We start from the raw sequence: 27,500 nt of genomic DNA on the forward strand, positions 1-27,500 counted from the left end.
CCCACAGAGACACCGGCCCAAATCCACCGTGTCTGCACAGCAATCAGTGATAGTCACTGAGCTGTCGTCTTGTCCAGTTTAAGCGCACACTAATGACATGAAGTACTAGGCTATTTTCGAAACAGCCAAGAGAAACCTTCCCTCCGAGGCTCCGGGGAGGGGATACTGCCTTTCCGATACTTATCCCACTCCTCTCCCTCCCGCCACCTCCCCCAAACTATGTTCTTAGATAAAGTAAAGCTCCCTCTGCACTTTTCCCCCAGTCAAACACTCCCAGGACTGGTACAGCACGGGGTTAGATACAGAGTAAAGCTCCCTCTACACTGTCCCCCCCCATCAAACCTCCCAGGACAGGTACAGCACGGGGTTAGATACAGAGTAAAGCTCCCTCTACACTGTCCCCCCATCAAACACTCCCAGGACAGGTACAGCACGGGGTTAGATACAGAGTAAAGCTCCCTCTACACTGTCCCCCCATCAAACACTCCCAGGACAGGTACAGCACGGGGTTAGATACAGAGTAAAGCTCCCTCTACACTGTCCCCCCATCAAACACTCCCAGGACAGGTACAGCACGGGGTTAGATACAGAGTAAAGCTCCCTCTACACTGACCCCCCCATCAAACACTCCCAGGACAGGGACAGCACGGGGTTAGATACAGAGTAAAGCTCCCTCTACACTGTCCCCCCATCAAACACTCCCAGGACAGGTACAGCACGGGGTTAGATACAGAGTAAAGCTCCCTCTACACTGTCCCCATCAAACACTCCCAGGACAGATACAGCACGGGGTTAGATACAGAGTAAAGCTCCCTCTACACTGTCCCCCCATCAAACACTCCCAGGACAGGTACAGCACGGGGTTAGATACAGAGTAAAGCTCCCTCTACACTGTCCCCTCATCAAACACTCCCAGGACAGGTACAGCCCGGGGTTAGATACAGAGTAAAGCTCCCTCTACACTGTCCCCTCATCAAACACTCCCAGGACAGGTACAGCACGGGGTTAGATACAGAGTAAAGCTCCCTCTACACTGTCCCCCCATCAAACACTCCCAGGACAGGTACAGCACAGGGTTAAAATATCTACCAAATTCTGAACTCTGTGTTTTATCCCCCACCCCTCTCTGTGGGAGTGAATTCCACTCATTCCCCACCCTCTGGGTGAACACATTTCTCCTCAGCTCAGCCGGCAAAGGGTTTACCCTTTATCCTCAAACTGACCCCCTGGTTCTGGAAACATTCTTTCGTTCGGGAGGGAGTTCCAGGATTCCGATCTCAGCGACAGTGAAGGAATGGCCAATTTAATTTACAAGTCAGGAATGTGTTTTTGGAGGTTGGGGGGCGGTGTGCTGCGTGTGATGTTAGGGGAGCTTTCAGGCGGTGGGGGTTAACCCGTGCATCCGATGCCTCCCCCCTTGTCCGAGGTGGGTGGACGCGGTGGGTTTGGAAGGTGCTGTGGAAGGAGCCTTGGCGAGTCGCTGTGGGGCATCTTGTAGACGGTACACAGTGTGTGTGTGTGTGTGGTGGAGGGAGTGAGTGTTTGTGGTTAGTGTGTCGATTGATTGGGGAGGTGGGGCTGCTTTGTCCTGGACGGTGTTGAGCTTCTCGAGTGTTGTTGGGAGCCGTCCAGGTGAGTGGGGAGAGCGTCCCATCACACTCCTGACTGGTGTCCTTGTGGATGGTGGGACAGGCTTTGGGAAGGGGGGGGAGGGGAGTCAGGAGGTGAGTTACTCTCCGCAGGATCCCCAGCCTCTGACCTGCTCTGGGAGACACAGTATTGATATGGCTGGGACCCAGTTCAGTTTCTGGGCAATGGGAACCCCCAGGATGGTGATAGTGGAGGGGGGGGGGGGGGATTCAGTGATGGTCGATGGTAACCCCCAGGATGGTGATAGTCGGGGGGATTCAGTGATGGTCAATGGGAACCCCCAGGATGGTGATAGTCGGGGGGATTCAGTGATGGTCAATGGGAACCCCCAGGATGTTGATAGTGGGGGGGTGATCAGCAATGGTAATAACATTGAACATCGGGGTGGGGGGGGAGATAGCTCGATTTGTCTTGTGGGAGACGCGAGCGTTAACTTGCCACTTCCCCGCCCAACTGATCTGGTGACCTGTCCAAAGAGCCCTGGGTTCGGTTCCTGACGATAGCGTGGGATCCTGCTGTGTAAATGTCCAGGCCTGGCTGTGTTCGGACACGGGACAGCTTCAGTGTCTGAGGAGTGGCGAACGTCGCGCAGTCAACAGCGAACGTCCCCCACCTTAGCGTGGAGGGAAGGTCAACGCTGAGGGTGGCTGGGGTCAGGACATGCTTGCCATGGTTCCAGCTGGAGGAAATGCGTCTCCTGTTCTCCCCCACCATCCACAAGGACACAAGTTAGGAGTGTGATGGGACGCTCTCCCCACTCGCCTGGGCTGAGTGCGGCTCCCACCAACACTCGAGAAGCTCGACCCCGTCCAGCACAGAGCAACCCCCTCCATCTACAAACGCCCACCCCCTCCACCACTCAGCAGCAGTGTGTACCATCTACAAGATGCACTGCGCCAAAGATCCTTAGACAACCCCTTCCTAACCCACGTCCACTTCCGTCCAGAAGGACAAGGGGCAGTAGGTACACGGGGAGCAGCACCGCCTGCGAGTTCCCCTGTCCCCCACTCCGAGCCTCTCACCGACTTGGGAATGATATCGTCCGTTCCTTCGCTTGTCAGAATCCTGGAATTCCCTCCCTCCTGTCATCAGTGGGTCAACCCACGTCACCACCTGGACTGCAAGAGGGCAGCTCACCACGCCCAGAAGGATGTGGAGGGGGTTACAGAAAAGATTGACCAGGATGTTGCCCCTGGTACGGAGGGCATTAGCTAATGAGGAGAGGTTGGAGAAACTGGGTTTGTTCTCACGGGAGGTTGAGGGGGAGACCCGATAGAAGATGATGAGGGGCAAAGTGGATAGAAACTTTTTTTCATCCCCCAGAGTCAATTACGCGGGGGGGCCACAGGTTTAAGATGCGAGGGGCAAGGAGATGTACGAGGCAGAGGGGTGCCTTGACAAATCAATGAATAGGATGGGGAATAGAGGGACGTGGTGCCCGGAAGGGTAGGGGGTTTTAGTTCAGACAAGGGGGCAGCATGGGTCGGGGCTGAAGGGCCTGTGGCTGTAATTTTCTCGGGCAACTAGGGATGCGCAATAAATGCTGGCCAGCCAGCGTCGCCCGTGTCCCATGAATGAATAAAAAGGACAGTGGGTGACGCAGAGAGAAATTTGGGTGAAGGAAGGCGTCCGCTGGCAAAGAGGGTGTAGGTGGATGTGTCTACAGCCGCCTTGCTGTCCCTCGTCAGAATTCCAGCGGAGGGATTACGGGGAAGCGGGTGGGAAAAGCCTTGGACGGCAGCCGTTGGGGTTGGCTGAGGTTGGCGGAACAGGAAAACGAATGGCAGATTCGAGCTGAGATCGAGGGACCCTAACAGCACTGGGGGTGGACCTACACCACTGGGGACGGCTGCAGGTTCAGGAAGGGGGGGCCTCACTTGTTTGCCCCCCCCCCCCCCTCTGCAGGACGCAATGGGGGAATGAGGAACGGATAAGGACAAAACCTGTATCAGCCTTGATTTGTATCCAGCTCTTAGAAAGGACGTGAGAGAGAGCTGGAGGGACACCAATAGAGAGACACAGTGAGAGACAGAGTGACAAAGCGAGGGAGAGGCACACGAGTGCGTGGGGTAAAGATGGAGGAGGACGGCTCTGGGGGGATTCAGTGACGGGGAGAGATTGGAGAAGTTGGGGACTGTTCTCCCTGGGGAGGAGAGGGGAGATTCAGATCGAGGTGTTCAGGATCAAGAGGGGGGGTCCCGGGACAGAGTCGAGGGGGAAGAGAGAAACCCTTCCCCAGTGGCAGGAGGGTCGGGGAACCAGAGGGAGAGGGACACAGATTGAAGGGAATTGGTTAGAAGAAGCGAGGGAGACACGGGGAGAAACTTTATCACACGGCGAGTGGTTAGGATCTGGAACGGCACTGTCCCAGAGTGTGGGGGGGAGGCAGATTCACACAGCAAGTGGTTAGGGTGAGGGATGGCAGGAAGGGAGAGAAAGGGCTGAGGGAAGGTGACAGATTGGAGTGTAGTCTCTTGAATATAGCAGCTAGAACAAAGAAAATTCCAGCCACAGGAACGGCCCCTCCTGCACCGACCCACACTGCCCCCGTCTGAACTAAAACCCCCTACCCTTCCGGGGACCATATCCCTCTATTCCCCATCCCATTCATGGATTTGTCCAGACGCCCCTTAAAACTCACTCCTGTATCCGCTTCCACTCCCTCCCCCCGAGTTCCAGGCACCCACCACCCTCTGTGTAAAATAACCTGCCTCGTACATCTTTAAACCTTGCCCCTTAAACTTGTGCCCCCCGCGTAATTGACTCTGGGGGAAAAAGCTTCTGACTGTCCACTCTGTCCCTCATCATCTTCTATCAGGTCTCCCCCTCAACCTCCAGTGAGAACAAACCAAGTTTCTCCAACCTCTCCTCATAGCTAATGCCCTCTGTACCAGGGCAACATCCTGGTAAATCTTTTCTGTAACCCTCTCCAAAGCCTCCACATCCTTCTGGTAGTGTGGGTGACCCAGAATTGAACTCTATATTCCAAGTGCAGCCTCACTAAGGTTCTATAATGTGACTTGCCAATTTTTAAACTCAGTGCCCTGGCCGATGAAGGCAAGCATTGCCGTATGCCTTCTCGACCACCTTCTCCCCCTGCGTTGCCACTTTGTGACCTGTGTATCTGTACGCCCAGATCCCTCTGCCTATCAATACTCTTCTGCCATTTACTGTATATTTCCGATCTGTATTAGACCTTCCAAAATGCATCACCTCACATTTGTTCGATTTAAACTCCATCTGCCATCTCTCCCCCCAACTGATCTATATCGGGGGTGGGAGGAGAATGTGTGTTCTATATCCAAAGTTCGGTAAGTTCACTGGGCATCCTCTTGTGATCATCTGTCTCTTGAGAGAGAGAGGGGACTGAGAGACACCAGTCAGTGTACAGATATCTCCCTGAGAGAGAGGACTGAGAGACACCAGTCAGTGTGCAGATATCTCCCTGAGAGAGAGAGAGGGGACTGAGAGACACCAGTCAGTGTACAGATATCTGCCCCTCACAAGAACATTCCCTCTGCAGGACATCCTCACGCCAGCTCCCCCCACTCCCCTTCAGCACACCCTCGCTGAAACTCCACTGATCGGTGCCTGTTGCGACACAGGAAAACAGGGGGCCCAGTCTGCCCTGTTCGTTTCGCTCGTGGCTGATCGTATGGGAATCCAGCTCCTGATTCCACCCCCCCACTCCTCTTGCTCCCTTTTTTTCCCCCCCAGGAGTTTTATCTAATGCCTTCTACATCTCACAACAGGAGGGTGGGCTAGTGTGGGGCAGACACAGTTCAGTATGGATCAACTTTGGCAGCAATAAGGGGAAGACAGATTATTACCATCCACACCCTCTGGGTGAGGACATTTTCCCCTCACCCTCCGTCCCTATAAGGTTCACCCCCTTATCCTCAAACTGTGACCCCCCCCCCCGCGTTCTGGACCCCTCCCCACCATGGGGAACATTCCCACCCTATCTAACCCTGTTCCGAATTTGATCAGTTTCTATCGGATCCCCCCTCTTCCAATCCCCAGTGAACAGAATCCCAACCCACTCAGTCTCTCCTCGAATCGACGGAGCCGCCGTCCCAGGCCCCCCTCCTGCGAGGGGTTTGACCCAGAACGGTGATTACTCTCGGACGCACGGAAGAACATTCGCCAACACGTGAGCCAAAAGAGAGTAGAGATTTTATTTACAATGTGTTTCTTTAACCATTTGGAAGTCTGGAGAGAGAGACCCAGTCAATATTCCCCTGATCATCTCCCAATCCCCGGGGCAGTGTGGACATTGTTCCCTCGGCACCGACAATCCCCACAGTGCGGGACTCCCTCGGCACCGACCCTCCCACAGTGCGGGACTCCCTCGGCACCGACCCTCCCACAGTGCGGGATTCCCTCGGCACCGACCCTCCCACAGTGCGGGACTCCCTCGGCACCGACCCTCCCCGCAGTGCGGGACTCCCTCGGCACCGACCCTCCCACAGTGCGGGACTCCCTCAGCACCGACCCTCCCCGCAGTGCGGCGCTCCCTCAGCACCGACCCTCCCACAGTGCAGGACTCCCTCAGCACCGACCCTCCCACAGTGCAGGACTCCCTCAGCACCGACCCTCCCACAGTGCGGGACTCCCTGAGGTGTGTGAGCGCCGAGGGAGGGGGAGGGAATCGATGTGTCGGCTCCAAACAAGTCCGGGGTGGGGGAAGGAAAGGGTCCTTTGAGCTCCAGTGTTTTCGAACAGCACCAATCTGTGGTTCACATCCAGCTCTGGAATAAACCTGTCCGCTGGTGTTCGGGATACGGTCACGAGGCAAGTCAGAGCCCCCCCGGGGGGGGGGGGGGGGCGGGCTGTAGCCGTGACCCCTAAAGGTCAGGGATATCAGAGAGGATCATGGGAGAGCCAAGCTGGAGTTCCTGTTGGAGCGATTCCATATCGGCGGGATTCATCCGGTGTACTTCCAGCCAGTCAGCCAGGAGAGAGGCCGAGAGAGGGGCAGAGTCACCCTGGCTGTAATAGAGCAGAAAAAACAGGGTTAGATACAGAGTAAAGCTCCCTCTACACTGTCCCCCCATCAAACACTCCCAGGACAGGTACAGCACGGGGTTAGATACAGAGTAAAGCTCCCTCTACACTGTCCCCCATCAAACACTCCCAGGACAGGTACAGCACGGGGTTAGATACAGAGTAAAGCTCCCTCTACACTGTCCCCCCATCAAACACTCCCAGGACAGGTACAGCACGGGGTTAGATACAGAGTAAAGCTCCCTCTACACTGTCCCCCCCATCAAACACTCCCAGGACAGGTACAGACGGGGTTAGATACAGAGTAAAGCTCCCTCTACACTGTCCCCCCATCAAACACTCCCAGGACAGGTACAGTACGGGGTTAGACACAGAGTAAAGCTCCCTCTACACTGTCCCCATCAAACACTCCCAGGACAGGTACAGCACGGGGTTAGATACAGAGTAAAGCTCCCTCTACACTGTCCCCCCATCAAACACTCCCAGGACAGGTACAGCACGGGGTTAGATACAGAGTAAAGCTCCCTCTGCACTGTCCCCCCATCAAACACTCCCAGGACAGGTACAGCACGGGGTTAGATACAGAGTAAAGCTCCCTCTGCACTGTCCCCCCATCAAACACTCCCAGGACAGGTACAGCACGGGGTTAGATACAGAGTAAAGCTCCCTCTGCACTGTCCCCCCATCAAACACTCCCAGGACAGGTACAGCACGGGGTTAGATACAGAGTAAAGCTCCCTCTGCACTGTCCCCCCATCAAACACTCCCAGGCCAGGTACAGCACGGGGTTAGAACTCTCCCCACCCACACCATCCAGACCCACCTGTCGTGATTCTCTGCGACCATGTCGAAGGATTGGTTGAGGAATTCTTCCAGATCGAATCCCACTCCGTACCCGGCCCCACTGCCCTTGGGCGTGACGGAGAATAACGGCGGCAGGATGTCTTTGACCTACAGAGAGAGAGACGCACACGGTGAGAGAACACAGAGAGACACGCACACGGTGAGAGAACACAGAGAGAGACACACACACGGTGAGAGAACACAGAGAGAGAGACACACACACGGTGAGAGAACACAGAGAGAGAGACACACACGGTGAGAGAACACAGAGAGAGAGACACACACGGTGAGAGAACACAGAGAGAGACACACACGGTGAGAGAACACAGAGAGAGAGACACGCACACGGTGAGAGAACACAGAGAGAGACACACACACGGTGAGAGAACACAGAGAGAGAGACACACACACGGTGAGAGAACACAGAGAGAGAGACACACACGGTGAGAGAACACAGAGAGAGAGACACACACGGTGAGAGAACACAGAGAGAGACACACACGGTGAGAGAACACAGAGAGAGAGACACACACACGGTGAGAGAACACAGAGAGAGAGACACACACGGTGAGAGAACACAGAGAGACACACACACGGTGAGAGAACACAGAGAGAGAGACACGGTGAGAGAACACAGAGAGAGAGACACACACACGGTGAGAGAACACAGAGAGAGAGACACACACACGGTGAGAGAACACAGAGAGAGAGACACACACGGTGAGAGAACACAGAGAGAGAGACACACACACGGTGAGAGAACACAGAGAGAGACACACACACGGTGAGAGAACACAGAGAGAGAGACACACACACGGTGAGAGAACACAGAGAGAGAGACACGGTGAGAGAACACAGAGAGAGACACACACACGGTGAGAGAACACAGAGAGACACACACACGGTGAGAGAACACAGAGAGAGAGACACGGTGAGAGAACACAGAGAGAGAGACACACACGGTGAGAGAACACAGAGAGAGAGACACACACACGGTGAGAGAACACAGAGAGAGAGACACACACGGTGAGAGAACACAGAGAGAGAGACACACACACGGTGAGAGAACACAGAGAGAGACACGCACACGGTGAGAGAACACAGAGAGAGAGACACACACACGGTGAGAGAACACAGAGAGAGAGACACGGTGAGAGAACACAGAGAGAGACACACACACGGTGAGAGAACACAGAGAGAGAGACACACACACGGTGAGAGAACACAGAGAGACACACACACGGTGAGAGAACACAGAGAGAGACACACACACGGTGAGAGAACACAGAGAGAGAGACACACACACGGTGAGAGAACACAGAGAGAGAGACACACACACGGTGAGAGAACACAGAGAGAGAGACACGGTGAGAGAACACAGAGAGAGACACACACACGGTGAGAGAACACAGAGACACACACACGGTGAGAGAACACAGAGAGAGAGACACGGTGAGAGAACACAGAGAGAGAGACACACACGGTGAGAGAACACAGAGAGAGAGACACACACACGGTGAGAGAACACAGAGAGAGAGACACACACGGTGAGAGAACACAGAGAGAGAGACACACACACGGTGAGAGAACACAGAGAGAGAGACACACACACGGTGAGAGAACACAGAGAGAGAGACACACACACGGTGAGAGAACACAGAGAGAGAGACACGGTGAGAGAACACAGAGAGAGACACACACACGGTGAGAGAACACAGAGAGAGAGACACACACACGGTGAGAGAACACAGAGAGACACACACACGGTGAGAGAACACAGAGAGAGAGAGACACACACACGGTGAGAGAACACAGAGAGAGAGACACACACGGTGAGAGAACACAGAGAGAGAGACACACACACGGTGAGAGAACACAGAGAGAGAGACACACACACGGTGAGAGAACACAGAGAGAGACACACACACGGTGAGAGAACACAGAGAGAGAGACACACACACGGTGAGAGAACACAGAGAGAGAGACACACACGGTGAGAGAACACAGAGAGAGAGACACGGTGAGAGAACACAGAGAGAGAGACACACACACGGTGAGAGAACACAGAGAGAGAGACACACACGGTGAGAGAACACAGAGAGAGAGACACACACACGGTGAGAGAACACAGAGAGAGAGACACACACGGTGAGAGAACACAGAGAGAGAGACACGCACACGGTGAGAGAACACAGAGAGAGAGACACACACGGTGAGAGAACAGAGAGAGAGACACGCACACGGTGAGAGAACACAGAGAGAGAGACACACACGGTGAGAGAACACAGAGAGAGAGACACACACACGGTGAGAGAACACAGAGAGAGACACACACACGGTGAGAGAACACAGAGAGAGAGACACACACACGGTGAGAGAACACAGAGAGAGACACACACGGTGAGAGAACAGAGAGAGAGAGACACACACACGGTGAGAGAACAGAGAGAGAGACACACACGGTGAGAGAACACAGAGAGAGAGACACACACGGTGAGAGAACACAGAGAGAGACACACACACGGTGAGAGAACACAGAGAGAGAGACACACACGGTGAGAGAACACAGAGAGAGAGACACACACGGTGAGAGAACACAGAGAGAGAGACACACACGGTGAGAGAACACAGAGAGAGAGACACACACGGTGAGAGAACACAGAGAGAGAGAGAGACACACACGGTGAGAGAACACAGAGAGAGACACACACACGGTGAGAGAAGAGAGAGAGAGACACGCACACGGTGAGAGAAGAGAGAGAGAGACACGCACACGGTGAGAGAACAGAGAGAGAGACACACGGTGAGAGAACACAGAGAGAGACACACACACGGTGAGAGAACAGAGAGAGACACACACACGGTGAGAGAACACAGAGAGAGAGACACGCACACGGTGAGAGAACACAGAGAGAGACACACACACGGTGAGAGAACACAGAGAGAGAGACACACACGGTGAGAGAACACAGAGAGAGACACACACACGGTGAGAGAACACAGAGAGAGAGACACGCACACGGTGAGAGAACACAGAGAGAGAGACACACACACGGTGAGAGAACACAGAAAGAGAGACACGCACACGGTGAGAGAACACAGAGAGAGAGACACACACACGGTGAGAGAACACAGAGAGAGAGACACGCACACGGTGAGAGAACACAGAGAGAGAGACACGCACACGGTGAGAGAACACAGAGAGAGACACACACACGGTGAGAGAACAGAGAGAGACACACACACGGTGAGAGAACACAGAGAGAGAGACACGCACACGGTGAGAGAACACAGAGAGAGAGACACACACACGGTGAGAGAACACAGAGAGAGAGACACACACACGGTGAGAGAACACAGAGAGAGACACACACACGGTGAGAGAACAGAGAGAGACACGCACACGGTGAGAGAACACAGAGAGAGAGACACGCACACGGTGAGAGAACACAGAGAGAGAGACACACACACGGTGAGAGAACACAGAGAGAGAGACACACACACGGTGAGAGAACACAGAGAGAGAGACACACGGTGAGAGAACACAGAGAGAGAGACACACACACGGTGAGAGAACACAGAGAGAGAGACACACACACGGTGAGAGAACACAGAGAGAGACACGCACACGGTGAGAGAACACAGAGAGAGAGACACACACACGGTGAGAGAACACAGAGAGAGACACGCACACGGTGAGAGAACACAGAGAGAGACACACACGGTGAGAGAACACAGAGAGACACACACACACGGTGAGAGAACACAGAGAGAGAGAGACACACACGGTGAGAGAACACAGAGAGAGAGACACACACACGGTGAGAGAACACAGAGAGAGAGACACACACACGGTGAGAGAACACAGAGAGAGAGACACACACACGGTGAGAGAACACAGAGAGACACACACACGGTGAGCGAACACAGAGAGAGAGAGACACGCACACGGTGAGAGAACACAGAGAGAGAGACACACACGGTGAGAGAACAGAGAGAGAGAGACACACACGGTGAGAGAACACAGAGAGAGAGACACACACGGTGAGAGAACAGAGAGAGAGACACACACACGGTGAGAGAACAGAGAGAGACACACACGGTGAGAGAACACAGAGAGAGAGACACACACACGGTGAGAGAACACAGAGAGAGAGACACACACGGTGAGAGAACAGAGAGAGAGACACACACACGGTGAGAGAACAGAGAGAGACACACACGGTGAGAGAACACAGAGAGAGAGACACACACACGGTGAGAGAACACAGAGAGAGAGACACACACACGGTGAGAGAACAGAGAGAGAGACACACACACGGTGAGAGAACAGAGAGAGACACACACGGTGAGAGAACACAGAGAGAGAGACACACACACGGTGAGAGAACACAGAGAGAGAGACACACACACGGTGAGAGAACAGAGAGAGAGACACACACACGGTGAGAGAACAGAGAGAGACACACACGGTGAGAGAACAGAGAGAGACACACACACGGTGAGAGAACAGAGAGAGACACACACGGTGAGAGAACACAGAGAGAGAGACACACACACGGTGAGAGAACAGAGAGAGAGACACACACACGGTGAGAGAACAGAGAGAGACACACACGGTGAGAGAACACAGAGAGAGAGACACACACGGTGAGAGAACAGAGAGAGACACACACACGGTGAGAGAACAGAGAGAGACACACACGGTGAGAGAACACAGAGAGAGAGACACGCACACGGTGAGAGAACACAGAGAGAGACACACACACGGTGAGAGAACAGAGAGAGACACACACGGTGAGAGAACACAGAGAGAGAGACACACACACGGTGAGAGAACACAGAGAGAGAGACACACACGGTGAGAGAACAGAGAGAGAGAGAGACACACACACGGTGAGAGAACACAGAGAGAGAGACACACACGGTGAGAGAACACAGAGAGAGAGAGACACACACACGGTGAGAGAACACAGAGAGAGACACACACACGGTGAGAGAACACAGAGAGAGAGACACACACACGGTGAGAGAACACAGAGAGAGAGACACACACACGGTGAGAGAACACAGAGAGAGAGACACACACACGGTGAGAGAACACAGAGAGAGAGAGACACACACGGTGAGAGAACAGAGAGAGACACACACGGTGAGAGAACACAGAGAGAGAGACACACACACGGTGAGAGAACACAGAGAGAGAGACACACACACGGTGAGAGAACACAGAGAGAGAGACACACACACGGTGAGAGAACAGAGAGAGACACACACGGTGAGAGAACACAGAGAGAGAGACACACACGGTGAGAGAACAGAGAGAGAGAGACACACACACGGTGAGAGAACAGAGAGAGACACACACGGTGAGCGAACACAGAGAGAGAGAGACACACACACGGTGAGAGAACACAGAGAGAGAGACACACACACGGTGAGAGAACACAGAGAGAGAGACACACACACGGTGAGAGAACACAGAGAGAGAGACACACACACGGTGAGAGAACACAGAGAGAGACACACACACGGTGAGAGAACACAGAGAGAGAGACACGCACACGGTGAGAGAACACAGAGAGAGACACACACACGGTGAGAGAACACAGAGAGAGAGACACGCACACGGTGAGAGAACACAGAGAGAGAGACACACACACGGTGAGAGAACACAGAGAGAGACACGCACACGGTGAGAGAACACAGAGAGAGAGACACACACGGTGAGAGAACACAGAGAGAGAGACACGCACACGGTGAGAGAACACAGAGAGAGACACACACACGGTGAGAGAACACAGAGAGAGAGACACACACACGGTGAGAGAACACAGAGAGAGAGACACACACACGGTGAGAGAACACAGAGAGAGAGACACACACACGGTGAGAGAACACAGAGAGAGACACACACACGGTGAGAGAACAGAGAGAGACACACACGGTGAGAGAACACAGAGAGAGAGACACACACGGTGAGAGAACAGAGAGAGAGAGAGACACACACACGGTGAGAGAACACAGAGAGAGAGACACACACGGTGAGAGAACACAGAGAGAGAGACACACACGGTGAGAGAACACAGAGAGAGAGACACACACGGTGAGAGAACACAGAGAGAGAGACACACACGGTGAGAGAACACAGAGAGAGACACACACACGGTGAGAGAACAGAGAGAGAGAGACACACACACGGTGAGAGAACACAGAGAGAGAGACACACACACGGTGAGAGAACACAGAGAGAGAGACACACACACGGTGAGAGAACACAGAGAGAGACACACACACGGTGAGAGAACACAGAGAGAGAGACACACACGGTGAGAGAACACAGAGAGAGAGACACACACGGTGAGAGAACACAGAGAGAGACACACACACGGTGAGAGAACACAGAGAGAGAGACACACACGGTGAGAGAACACAGAGAGAGACACACACACGGTGAGAGAACACAGAGAGAGACACACACACGGTGAGAGAACACAGAGAGAGACATGCACACGGTGAGAGAACACAGAGAGAGAGACACACACACGGTGAGAGAACACAGAGAGAGACACACACACGGTGAGAGAACACAGAGAGAGACACACACACGGTGAGAGAACACAGAGAGAGAGACACGCACGGTGAGAGAACACACAGAGAGACACACACACGGTGAGAGAACACAGAGAGAGACATGCACACGGTGAGAGAACACAGAGAGAGAGACACACACGGTGAGAGAACACAGAGAGAGAGAGACACACACACGGTGAGAGAACACAGAGAGAGAGACACACACACGGTGAGAGAACAGAGAGAGAGACACGCACACGGTGAGAGAACACAGAGAGAGAGACACGCACACGGTGAGAGAACACAGAGAGAGACACACACACGGTGAGAGAACACAGAGAGAGAGACACACACACGGTGAGAGAACACAGAGAGAGAGACACACACACGGTGAGAGAACACAGAGAGAGACATGCACACGGTGAGAGAACACAGAGAGAGAGACACACACGGTGAGAGAACACAGAGAGAGAGACACACACACGGTGAGAGAACACAGAGAGAGAGACACACACACGGTGAGAGAACACAGAGAGAGACATGCACACGGTGAGAGAACACAGAGAGAGAGACGCACACGGTGAGAGAACACAGAGAGAGAGACACACACACGGTGAGAGAACACAGAGAGAGAGACACACACAGTGAGAGAACACAGAGAGAGAGACACACGGTGAGAGAACACAGAGAGAGACACACACACGGTGAGAACAGAGAGACACACACACGGTGAGAGAACACAGAGAAAGAGACACACACACGGTGAGAGAACACAGAGAGAGAGACACACACACGGTGAGAGAACACAGAGAGAGACACACGGTGAGAGAACACAGAGAGAGAGACACACACACGGTGAGAGAACACAGAGAGAGACACACGGTGAGAGAACACAGAGAGAGACACACACACGGTGAGAGAACACAGAGAGAGAGACACACACACGGTGAGAGAACACAGAGAGAGAGAGACACACACGGTGAGAGAACACAGAGAGAGACACACGGTGAGAGAACACAGAGAGACACACACACGGTGAGAGAACACAGAGAGAGAGACACACACACGGTGAGAGAACACAGAGAGAGAGAGACACACACGGTGAGAGAACACAGAGAGAGACACACGGTGAGAGAACACAGAGAGACACACACACGGTGAGAGAACACAGAGAGAGAGACACACACACGGTGAGAGAACACAGAGAGAGACACACACACGGTGAGAGAACACAGAGAGACACACACACGGTGAGAGAACACAGAGAGAGAGACACACACACGGTGAGAGAACACAGAGAGAGACACACACACGGTGAGAGAACACAGAGAGAGAGACACACACACGGTGAGAGAACACAGAGAGAGACACACACACGGTGAGAGAACACAGAGAGAGACACACACACGGTGAGAGAACAGAGAGAGAGAGACACGCACACGGTGAGAGAACACAGAGAGAGAGACACACACACGGTGAGAGAACACAGAGAGAGAGACACACACACGGTGAGAGAACAGAGAGAGAGAGACACACACGGTGAGAGAACACAGAGAGAGAGAGACACACACACGGTGAGAGAACACAGAGAGAGACACGCACACGGTGAGAGAACACAGAGAGAGACACACGGTGAGAGAACACAGAGAGAGAGACACACACGGTGAGAGAACACAGAGAGAGAGACACGCACACGGTGAGAGAACACAGAGAGAGAGACACACACACGGTGAGAGAACAGAGAGAGAGAGACACACACACGGTGAGAGAACACAGAGAGAGACACACGGTGAGAGAACACAGAGAGAGACACACACACGGTGAGAGAACACAGAGAGAGAGACACACACGGTGAGAGAACACAGAGAGAGAGACACACACGGTGAGAGAACAGAGAGAGAGAGACACACACGGTGAGAGAACACAGAGAGAGACACACACGGTGAGAGAACACAGAGAGAGACACACGGTGAGAGAACACAGAGAGAGAGACACACACACGGTGAGAGAACACAGAGAGAGAGACACACACGGTGAGAGAACACAGAGAGAGAGAGACACACACGGTGAGAGAACACAGAGAGAGAGACACACACACGGTGAGAGAACAGAGAGAGAGAGACACACACACGGTGAGAGAACAGAGAGAGAGACACACACACGGTGAGAGAACAGAGAGAGAGAGACACACACACGGTGAGAGAACACAGAGAGAGAGACACACACGGTGAGAGAACACAGAGAGAGACACACACACGGTGAGAGAACACAGAGAGAGAGACACGGTGAGAGAACACAGAGAGAGAGACACACACACGGTGAGAGAACACAGAGAGAGAGACACGCACACGGTGAGAGAACACAGAGAGAGAGACACACACACGGTGAGAGAACACAGAGAGAGAGACACACACACGGTGAGAGAACAGAGAGAGAGAGACACACACACGGTGAGAGAACAGAGAGAGAGACACACACACGGTGAGAGAACAGAGAGAGAGAGACACACACACGGTGAGAGAACAGAGAGAGAGACACACACACGGTGAGAGAACACAGAGAGAGACACACACACGGTGAGAGAACACAGAGAGAGACACACACACGGTGAGAGAACACAGAGAGAGAGAGACACACACACGGTGAGAGAACACAGAGAGAGAGACACACACGGTGAGAGAACACAGAGAGAGACACACACACGGTGAGAGAACACAGAGAGAGAGACACACACGGTGAGAGAACACAGAGAGAGAGACACACACACGGTGAGAGAACACAGAGAGAGACACACACACGGTGAGAGAACAGAGAGAGAGAGACACACACACGGTGAGAGAACAGAGAGAGAGAGACACACACACGGTGAGAGAACACAGAGAGACACGCACACGGTGAGAGAACACAGAGAGAGACACACACACGGTGAGAGAACAGAGAGAGAGAGACACACACGGTGAGAGAACACAGAGAGAGAGAGACACACACACGGTGAGAGAACACAGAGAGACACGCACACGGTGAGAGAACACAGAGAGAGAGACACACACACGGTGAGAGAACACAGAGAGAGACACACACGGTGAGAGAACACAGAGAGAGAGACACACACACGGTGAGAGAACACAGAGAGAGACACACACACGGTGAGAGAACAGAGAGAGAGAGACACACACGGTGAGAGAACACACAGAGAGAGACACACACACGGTGAGAGAACACAGAGAGAGACACACACACGGTGAGAGAACACACAGAGAGAGACACACACACACGGTGAGAGAACACAGAGAGAGAGACACACGGTGAGAGAACACAGAGAGAGAGAGAGACACACACGGTGAGAGAACACAGAGAGAGAGACACACACGGTGAACGATCACTGAGAGAGACACACACACGGTGAACGATCACTGAGAGAGACACACACACATGGTGAGTGGACACAGACACACAGACAGACACACAGACACGGTGAGCGACACTGCTATCGGCCGCAGGACTCCAGGCTAAAGGTGCCAAAACCCTCAGGCTGGTGCACCAGCAAACACAGTGCCACCTCATGGCCGGAAGCTCACACAACAGCGTGACGTTGACACAGGAAAAATGAATGGGGGGCAATTCATAACCCCCATCAGCCCCCTACACCCCCCTCCCCATCTCCGCATCCTCCTCCAGCCCCCTACACCCCCTCCCTATCTCCACACCCTCCTCCAGCCCCCTACACCCCCTCCCTATCTCCGCACCCTCCTCCAGCCCCCGACACCCCCTCCCTATCTCTGTAACCTCCTCCAGCCCCCGACACCCCCTCCCTATCTCTGTAACCTCCTCCAGCCCCCGACACCCCCTCCCTATCTCTGTAACCTCCTCCAGCCCCCTACACCCCCTCCCTATCTCCGCACCCTCCTCCAGCCCCCGACACCCCCTCCCTATCTCTGTAACCTCCTCCAGCCCCCTACACCCCCCTCCCTATCTCTGTAACCTCCTCCAGCCCCTACACCCCCTCCCTATCTCTGTAACCTCCTCCAGCCCCCCCTACACCCCCCTCCCTATCTCTGTAACCTCCTCCAGCCCCCCTCCCTATCTCTGTAACCTCCTCCAGCCCTCCTACACCCCCTCCCTATCTCTGTAACCTCCTCCAGCCCCCTACACCCCCTCCCTATCTCTGTAACCCCCTCCAGCCCCCTACACCCCCTCCCTATCTCTGTAACCTCCTCCAGCCCCCGACACCCCCTCCCTATCTCTGTAACCTCCTCCAGCCCCCCTACACCCCCTCCCTATCTCTGTAACCCCCTCCAGCCCCCCTACACCCCCTCCCTATCTCTGTAACCCCCTCCAGCCCCCCTACACCCCCTCCCTATCTCTGTAACCTCCTCCAGCCCCCCTACACCCCCTCGCTATCTCTGTAACCCCCTACACCCCCATCTCTGTAACCTCCTCCAGCCCCCCTACACCCCCTCCCTATCTCTGTAACCTCCTCCAGCCCCCCTACACCCCCTCCCTATCTCTGTAACCTCCTCCAGCCCCCCTACACCCCCTCCCTATCTCTGTAACCTCCTCCAGCCCCCCTACACCCCCTCCCTATCTCTGTAACCTCCTCCAGCCCCCCTACACCCCCTCCCTATCTCTGTAACCTCCTCCAGCCCCCCTCCCTATCTCTGTAACCTCCTCCAGCCCCCCTACACCCCCCTCCCTATCTCTGTAACCTCCTCCAGCCCCCCTACACCCCCTCCCTATCTCTGTAACCTCCTCCAGCCCCCCTCCCCATCTCTGTAACCTCCCTCCCGCTCTCCGAGATCTCTGCGTTCCTCCAATACCAGCCTCCCGCGCACTCCACCCACCTCCCCCACACCCCCCCCCCCCGCCCCCCCGGTTCCCATCGCTCCGCCATTACCAGCCGTGCCTTCAGCTGCCTGGGGAGGGTTCCTAAGCTCTGGAATTCCCCTCCCCGAACCTCTCGGCTACCGTCTAACCTGTGGTGGCCTATCTCCCCGGTCGGGGCTTCCTGACCCAGTCTGTCAGACCCCCCCCACCCTCTCCCCACAGGCCGACCCGCCACCTCCTCCACCACCCCCCCCACCGCCCCCCATGGCCAATCAGCCCCCCCTCACCTGCGACTTGGACAGCTGCTGTGTCACCGTGTTGACGTCCAGAGGGTCTCCCCTCGCTCTGTCCGGACCCTGGCCCTTGGCTTCCTCCCCCTGCTCTGCGGGGAAGACGGGGTCCCGGGAGGCCAGCGTCGGGAAGGAGGCGCCGTCCTGAGGGAAGGGGCCGGGGCCCCGGCTCCCTCCGCCCCAGCCCGCCTCCAGGAGGAGAGAGGGGGGGGCTGCCCCGCCCGGCCCGGCCCAGGGCTTGGGGGCCCCCAGCCCGAATGGCTGAGGGGGCGGCTGGAAGGGGGTCGGGACGGCGCCGCCCAGGCCCGGAGGGGGCCTGAGGCCTTTGCCCTGGGCCTCGGCCTGCTCGCCCAGGCTGGAGGCCGCTGTCGGCTGGAAGGGGGCGGCCGGGAAGCGGGGGGCCGAGGGGAGTTTGGCTTTGGGGGCGGCCGAGGGAGGGGCCTCGCTTAGGCCCGGCCTGAGGCCTGAGCTAGGCCCGAAGCCTAGTGTGGCTCCCAGGCCCAGGCCGGGGCCCATTCCTCCGCTGGGCCCCAGGCCTGAGGCGGCTCGGAAGTCAACAGTAGGCCCCAAGCCTCCCCCGCCCGCTTCCAGGCCTGTGCTAGGCCCGAAGGCCACGCTAGGCCTGAGGCCTACGGCAGGCCCGAAGTTGACGCTAGGCCCGAGGTTGAGAGCAGGCCTGGGCATCTCGGGCGGAGCCCCAGGCTCGGCCCAGGTCGGCCCGCCTTCAATGCCTCCATTGCCCCCATCCCCCGCCTCGGGCCTGCCTCGCCCCTCCGTCATCTTCATCCAGCGCTCCAGCAGGCTCTTGTCGCCCTGGCTCAGCACCACCCCCCCCAGCACGTCGCCCTCCTTCAGCTCCCGCCGCTCCCGCTCCCGCTGCTTGCGCTCGCGCTCCTTGGCTCGCTCCTGCCGCCTCCGTCGCTTCTCCTCGCGCTCCCGCTGCCGCTCCTGTGCTGTGATCGAGCGTCGGGGCTCCGCGTGCTCCTGGCTGGAGTTGGCCATTTCTATAAGGGGGGGGAAACGACACGAGTGAGGAGAGAATATTGTATCGTGGGGAGCATCGCCGTAACAGCGATCACAATTTAACACTGATAGATTAGATTATGGTCACATGTATCGGGATACAGTGAAATGTATTGTTTCTCTTGCATTATACAAAGCAAACCGTTCATAGAGTACACAAGGGAGAGAAAAAGGATTTATTATTGCCATATGTATTGGGATACAGTGAAAAGGATTGTTTCTTGCGCGCTATACAGGCAAAGCATACCATTCATGGAGCACAGAGGGGAGAAGGATTTGATTTATTATTGTCACGTGTATCGGGATACAGTGAAAAGTATTGTTTCTGGCGCGCTACACAGACAAAGCATACCGTTCATAGAGAAGGAAAGGAGAGGGTGCAGAATGTAGTGTTACAGTCACAGCGAGGGTGTAGAGAAAGATCAGCTTAATATTTTAATTTGATTTATTATTGTCACGTGTATCGGGAGACGGTGAGAAGTATCGTTTCTTGCGTGCTGCACAGACAAAGCATACCATTCATAGAGAAGGAAAGGAGAGAGTGCAGAATGTAGTGTTACAGTCACAGCGAGGGTGTGGAGAAAGATCAGCTTAACATTTATTGTTACATCTTGGGATGCAGTGAAAAGTATTCCTCCTTGCGTGCTGTCCAGACAAAGCATACTGTTCATAGGGTACAGAGGGGAGAAGGCGCAGAATGTAGTGCTACAGTCATAACTAGGGTGTAGATCAGATCTCTCTACACAGCTCGGTCTGGGCTCCTGCTCTGCCCAAGACCGCAAGGAACTACAAAAGGGTGGTGAATGTAGCCCCCAATCCCATCACACAAACCAGCCTCCCATCCATTGACTCCGTCTACACTTCCCGCTGCCTCGGGGAAAAGCAGCCGGTATAATCAAGGACCCCGACACACCCCGGACATTCTCTCTTCCACCTTCTTCCATTGGGAAAAAGATACAAAAGTCTAAGGTCCCGCACCGACCGACTCAAGAACAGCTTCTTCCCTGCTGCTGTCAGACTTTTGAATGGACCTACCTCGCATTAAGCTGATCTTTCTCTACACCCTCGCTGTGACTGTAACACTACATTCTGCACCCTCTCCTTTCCTTCTCTATCAACGGTATGCTGTGTCTGTACAGCACGCAAGAAACAATACTTTTCACTGTATCCCGATACACGCGACAATAATAAATCAAATCCTTTTCCTCCTCCCTCTGCACTCTATGAATGGTATGCTTTGTCTGTATAGTGCGAGAAACAATACTTTTCACTGTATCCCAATACACGAATTAATAATAAATCAAGTGTGTTGTGAAGTGTTGCCTTGTTCATTGGTGCTTTTTCTGTACTTAGCGTTTAAAAAAAAATGTAGGTGCATATCGAGTACACAGACTGAAACATCAGTTCAAAGGCCAAATAGTAATGTTGCCAAGACAACAGCCCGGATTTTTGAATTTTAGCCAATCAGTTTAAACAAGGCACTTAGCTACCAGCAAGCTATTGGATTTAAAATTTGATGATTTGGTAGCCTGAGAACCAATCCTATTGTGGGGATGTTGGTACGTCACCAGGGGTATAAGAGAGGAGGAGGGGGGAGAGGGCAGTGGCGCAACAGGAGGAGAGTACTTCCCACAGCTTTGGAGAGACATCACAACTGCTCTCTGCCGCAGCTCACAGCCTGCTCTGAATGACAAAGAGAAAAAGGAAGATTCCAGAAGTGGACAAAACCTGGTTGTAATTTACAGAGCGACTGACAATTCTATTTTTGTTGTTAAACAGCATTCCATTAGAACGGTGTTTTATTGGGTTTGTTAATCGTTAACCTGTTCACTGTTAGTTAGTGCAATAAAGTGTTACTTGTTGCTTTTCCAGAGTCTCGGGGAGTTATTTTGATTTAGCCGCTAAAAGTTGCTGCAGGGCAGATAGTTCCCCCCTCTTTCACACGCACTTTAACAGATTATGACGGGAGGTACTCCTCTGTAAGTGGTTAGAAGTTATGTTCTCGTGGAGCGGGGTGGGGAGGGGAATCAACCTCCGCTTTATAAAAATACAGAGGGATCTGGGCGTACAGATCCACAGTTCCCCAAAAGTGGCTATGCAAGCGGCCAAGGTGATTAAGAGGGTGCGCATTTGGTGTATTGCATGCAGTTCTGGTTGCCCACACTACCAGAAGGAAGCTTTGGAGAGAGAGAGGGCGAAGAAGGTCCACCAGGATGTTGCCTGGTCTGGAGGGCGATGAGGAGAGGCTGGAGAAACTGGGATTGTTTCCGTTGGAAAGACGGGAGACTGAGGGGGAGGTCTACAAAATGATGAGAGGCAGGGACACGGGGAGGGATAAGTCAGAGGCTTTTCCTCCAGAATGCAAGTGTCAATTTCACGGGGGGGCACAGGTTCAAGGTGAGAGGGGGGGGCAAGTTTATGGGAGATGGAGAGGGGGGAGGTTTTTCTACGCAGAGAGAGCAGTGGGTGCTTGGAACACAGGAGGCGGTGGAAACAGGGGCATTAACGACATTTAAAAGGCATTTAATATTGTACCCGCCTCTACTACTGCCTCTGGCAGCTCGTTCCAGACACTCACCACCCTCTGGGTGAAACAAATTGCCCCTCTTTTGTATCTCTCCCCTCTCACCTTAAACCTACACCCTCTAGTTTTAGACCCCCCTACCTTTGGGGAAAAGATATTGACTATCTCGTTGATCTGTGCCCCTCATTATTTTATAGACCTCTATAAGATCACCCCTCTACGCTCCAGAGAAAAAAGTCCCAGTCTATCCCAGCCTCTCCTCAATCCATCAAGTCCCGGTAACATCCTAGTAAATCTTTTCTGCACTCTTTCTAGTTTAATAATATCCTTTCTATAATAGGGTGACCAGAACTGTACACAGTATTTCCAAGTGTGGCCTTACCAATGTCTTGTACAACTTCAACAAGACGTCCCAATTCCTGTATCCTGACCGATGAAACCAAGCTTGCCCAATGCCTTCTTCACCACTCTGTCCACCACTTTCACGGAGCTATGAACCTGTCCCCCTCGATCTCTCTGTTCTGTAACTCTCCCCGACCATTAACTGGGTCCTGCCCTCGTCCAAAACCTCGCATTGATCTAAATTAAACTCTATTTGTCAGCCCACCGGCCCAACTGATCGAGATCCCGTTGCAATCGGAGATACCTTTCTCCACCGTGCCACCAATCTTGGGGTCACCTTACTAACCGTGTCCCCTATATTCTCACCCAGATCATTGATATAAATAACAGTGGGCCCAGCACCGATCCCTGAGTCTCAGGCCTCCAGTTTGAAACACAACCCTCTACAACTACCCTCTGGCTTCTGTCGAGAAGCCAATTTTGTCTCCGTTCAGACACCTCACCCTGGATCCCGTGAGATTGAACCTTACAACATGTGGTACTGTGTCAAAGGCCTTGCTAAAGTCCAGATAGACAACATCAACTGTACCACCCTCATCGACCCTCTCGATTACCCTTCAAAAAACACAATCTCGGTGATTCCAATATCTCGGTGAGGGGACCCGAAATTTCCTCCCGCGATGTTCTGGGATACGCTTGTGTGACAAACTGCGGGATTTACCGACAGTGCGATTGTGGAGTTGATTTATTATTGTCACACGTACCCGCCGGATACTCTCTCTCCCTCCGCCGACTGTACCACCCCCCCACCACCCCGGATCGCTGTTCCCCCCCAGCCGCCTGTACCTCCGGAACACAGTTCCTCCACCGACTGTGTCTCGGACTGTAATTCCTCAACCGACTGTACCCCCGGAGCGCTGTTCCCCCACCAGCTGGACCCACCTGAACACTGTTCCCCTGCCGACTGTACCTCTCCCCCCCCCCCACCCCTGGAATGCTGTTTCCCCGCCGACTGTAGCCCTGGAATGCAGTTCCTCCACCAACTGTATCCCCCGGAACGCTGTTCCTCTACCGACTGTACCACACCCCCCCGCCGCAGAATGCTGTTCCTCCACTGACTGTAGGCTCCCCCGCCCCCAGAACGCTGCTCCTCCACCGACTGTACCCTCTGCAATGCTGTTCCTCCACCGACTGTACCCCTCCCACCCTGCAGAACACTGTTCCTCCACCGACTATATACCACCCCCCCCGGAATACTGTTCCTCCACCGACTGTACCCCCGAATGCTGTTTCTCCGCCGACTATACCCCTAGAATGCTATTTCTACGACTGTACCCCCAGGAACGCTGGTTCCCCCACCGACTGTACCCCCAGGAACACTGGTTCCCCCACCGACTGTACCCCCAGGAACGCTGGTTCCCCCACCGACTGTACCCCCAGGAACGCTGGTTCCCCCACCGACTGTACCCCCAGGAACGCTGGTTCCCCCACCGACTGTACCCCCAGGAACGCTGGTTCCCCCACCGACTGTACCCCCAGGAACGCTGTTTTTCCCCCACCGACTGTACCCCCAGGAACGCTGTTTTCCCCCCACCGACTGTACCCCCAGGAACGCTGTTTTTCCCCACCGACTGTACCCCCAGGAACGCTGTTCCTCCCAGCGACTGTACCCCCAGGAACGCTGTTTCTCCCCACCGACTGTACCCCCAGGAACGCTGTTTTTCCCCACCGACTGTATCCCCAGGAACGCTGTTCCCCCACCGACTGTACCCTCAGGAATGGTGTTTCCCCCACCGACTGTACCCCCAGGAACGCTGTTTCCCCCACCGACTGTACCCCCAGGAACGCTGTTTTTCCCCACCGACTGTACCCCCAGGAACGCTGTTTTTCCCCACCGACTGTACCCCCAGGAACGCTGTTTTTCCCTACCGACTGTACCCCCAGGAACGCTGTTTTTCCCCACCGACTGTACCCCCAGGAACGCTGTTTCCCCCCACCGACTGTACCTCCAGAACGCTGTACCACCCGAACATAGCTCCCCCACCGATTGTCCCCCCGGCGACTGTACCCTGTACCCCCGGAACAGGCGGCCAGAGGCTTACCTTTGTTCTTCTGCCTCAGCGCCGACTTGAGCAGCGCCGCCTTCAGTGCGGCCTTGGTGTCGGCGGAGATGCTGCCCTCCTTCTTGGCAGCGGCGGCGGCGTCGCCGGGGGGCTGCGCGTCCTCCTCCGCCGCCTCCTCCTCCTCCTCGCCCCCTCCTCCTCCGCGCCCCTCTTCCTCCGCCCCGGGCGAGGTCAGGTCGATGGTGCCGGCGCTGGGCATGTCCACGTCGCCGCGGTGGTGCTGGTGCTGGTGCGGGGGGGGAGAGGAGGAGGGGGGGGAGGAGGAGGAGGAGGGCGGCGGCGGCGGGGGGGGCGGGGAGGGCAGCGGGGGCGGGGGAGGAGGCGGCGGGGGAGGCGGCGGCGGGGGGGGCGGCGGCAGGGCGGGGGGCCGGCAGCAGGAGATGCCCCGGCGGATGCCGTCCCGGCGCCGGTGGAAGTCCTCGATCTCCCAGGCGATGGCCTCCTTGAGCTGCTCGCGGCCCGGGGCCGGGCGGTCGAAGCCGAAGTCGAAGGGGGGGGCGCAGGCCGGCTCGTCCTGGGGGTCGTGGTACTTGGCCAGGAAGGGGTGGCTCAGGGCCTGGGGGGCCGAGGGCCGCTCGGCCGGGTCAAAGCGCAGCAGCTGGGCCAGCAGGGCCAGGGCCTGGGGGTCGGCCCCCGGGTAGAGGGCGGGCAGGGCGGCGGGCTGGCGGCGGGGCAGGCCCCGCAGGTAGGCCCGGACCCGCTCGGCCCCGATGGAGGCCACCAGCCGCTCGGGGGGGGTGCCCAGCACCGCCAGGATGAGCTGCAGCTGGTGGAGGTAGTTCTTGCCGGGGAAGAGCTGGCGGCGGCCCAGCATCTCGGCGAAGATGCAGCCGGCCGACCACAGGTCGATGGCCCGGCTGTAGCCCCCCCGCAGGGACAGCATCAGCTCGGGGGCCCGGTACCAGCGGGTGGCCACGTACTCCGTCAGGAAGGGCTGGGCCTGGTCGGCCTCGCGGCCCAGGCCCCGGGCCATGCCGAAGTCGCCGATCTTCAGCTCGCAGTTCTCGTTGACCAGCAGGTTGGAGGGCTTGAGGTCCCGGTGCACCACGTTGGCCGAGTGGACGTACTTGAGCCCCCGCAGCAGCTGGTACAGGAAGTAGCGGGCGTGCTCCAGGGTCAGCGGCTGGGCCGAGTGGATGATCTGGTGGAGGTCGCTCTCCATCAGGTCCAGCACCACGTACCTGCGGGGAGGGAGGAGGGAGGGAGGAGGGAGGAGGGAGGAGGGAGGGTCAGCCAGCGGCACAAAACAAACCCCTCTCCCTCCCACGCACGAGCCCCCCCACCCCCAAACCCGGCAGTCGGCCTCACCGCGCCCGTTTACTTACTATGCCTGTTAGCTCTATTCTAAAATCCAGCAAAGCTCCCCAGTGGGTCGTTGGAATCACTCTCCAGCTCTCTCTCCCCACCCACTCCCGACTTTCTTTCTCTCCATCTGTTGCCGCCCCCACCAGCACTGAGGCCCTCTTTGCCTCCACGTCTCTCGCTCTCCTCCCCCAGTCCCGGGCCTCCTCTCGTCCTCCCCACCGCCCCTCCCACAACGCAACCCCCATCTCCATCTCTCTCCCTCCCTCTGTCTTGCTGACTCCCCCTCCTCCATCTCTCTCTCTCTCTGCCCCCCCTCCCCTTCCCCCTCCCCCCTCTCTCTCTCCCCCTCCCTCTCTCTCTCTGCCCCCCTCTCTCTCTCTCTCTCCGCCCCCCTCTCCCTCCCTCTCTCCGCCCCCCTCTCCCTCTCTCTCTCCGCCCCCCTCTCCCTCTCTCTCTCCGCCCCCCTCTCCCTCTCTCTCTCCGCCCCCCCTCTCCCTCTCTCTCTCCGCCCCCCCTCTCCCTCCCTCTCTCCGCCCCCTCCCCCCTCCCTCTCTCCGCCCCCCTCTCCCTCTCTCCGCCCCCCTCTCCCTCCCTCTCTCCGCCCCCCTCTCCCTCCCTCTCTCCGCCCCCCTCTCCCTCCCTCTCTCCGCCCCCCTCTCCCTCCCTCTCTCCGCCCCCCTCTCCCTCCCTCTCTCCGCCCCCCTCTCCCTCCCTCTCTCCGCCCCCCTCTCCCTCCCTCTCTCCGCCCCCCTCTCCCTCCCTCTCTCCGCCCCCCTCTCCCTCCCTCTCTCCGCCCCCCTCTCCCTCCCTCTCTCCGCCCCCCTCTCCCTCCCTCTCTCCGCCCCCTCTCCCTCCCTCTCTCCGCCCCCCTCTCCCTCCCTCTCTCCGCCCCCCTCTCCCTTCCTCTCTCCGCCCCCTCTCCCTCCCTCTCTCCGCCCCCCTCTCCCTCCCTCTCTCCGCCCCCCTCTCCCTCCCTCTCTCCGCCCCCCTCTCCCT

General features: G+C 55.9%; 1 protein-coding gene across 1 annotated transcript in view; it reads right to left on the bottom strand.

The window, feature by feature from the left end:
• Positions 1 to 5,808: 5,808 nt before the first annotated feature.
• The window catches only part of mapk7 (mitogen-activated protein kinase 7), a 22,912-nt gene continuing 1,220 nt past the window's right edge, over positions 5,809 to 27,500 (bottom strand). Inside the window, exons 2-5 of the mRNA XM_080185126.1 lie at positions 25,179 to 26,380; positions 19,185 to 20,191; positions 7,481 to 7,608; positions 5,809 to 6,642 (exon numbers count right to left, since the gene is read on the bottom strand). Of these exons, the coding sequence (XP_080041252.1) occupies positions 6,498 to 6,642; positions 7,481 to 7,608; positions 19,185 to 20,191; positions 25,179 to 26,361 (2,463 nt within the window). The 5' untranslated portion in view covers positions 26,362 to 26,380 and the 3' untranslated portion in view covers positions 5,809 to 6,497. The remainder of the gene's footprint in view (positions 6,643 to 7,480; positions 7,609 to 19,184; positions 20,192 to 25,178; positions 26,381 to 27,500) is intronic.

Source organism: Carcharhinus amblyrhynchos, unplaced genomic scaffold (assembly GCF_965287045.1).
Source record: "Carcharhinus amblyrhynchos unplaced genomic scaffold, sCarAmb.v2.hapA chromosome_1258, whole genome shotgun sequence".
Lineage (NCBI taxonomy): Eukaryota > Metazoa > Chordata > Chondrichthyes > Carcharhiniformes > Carcharhinidae > Carcharhinus > Carcharhinus amblyrhynchos.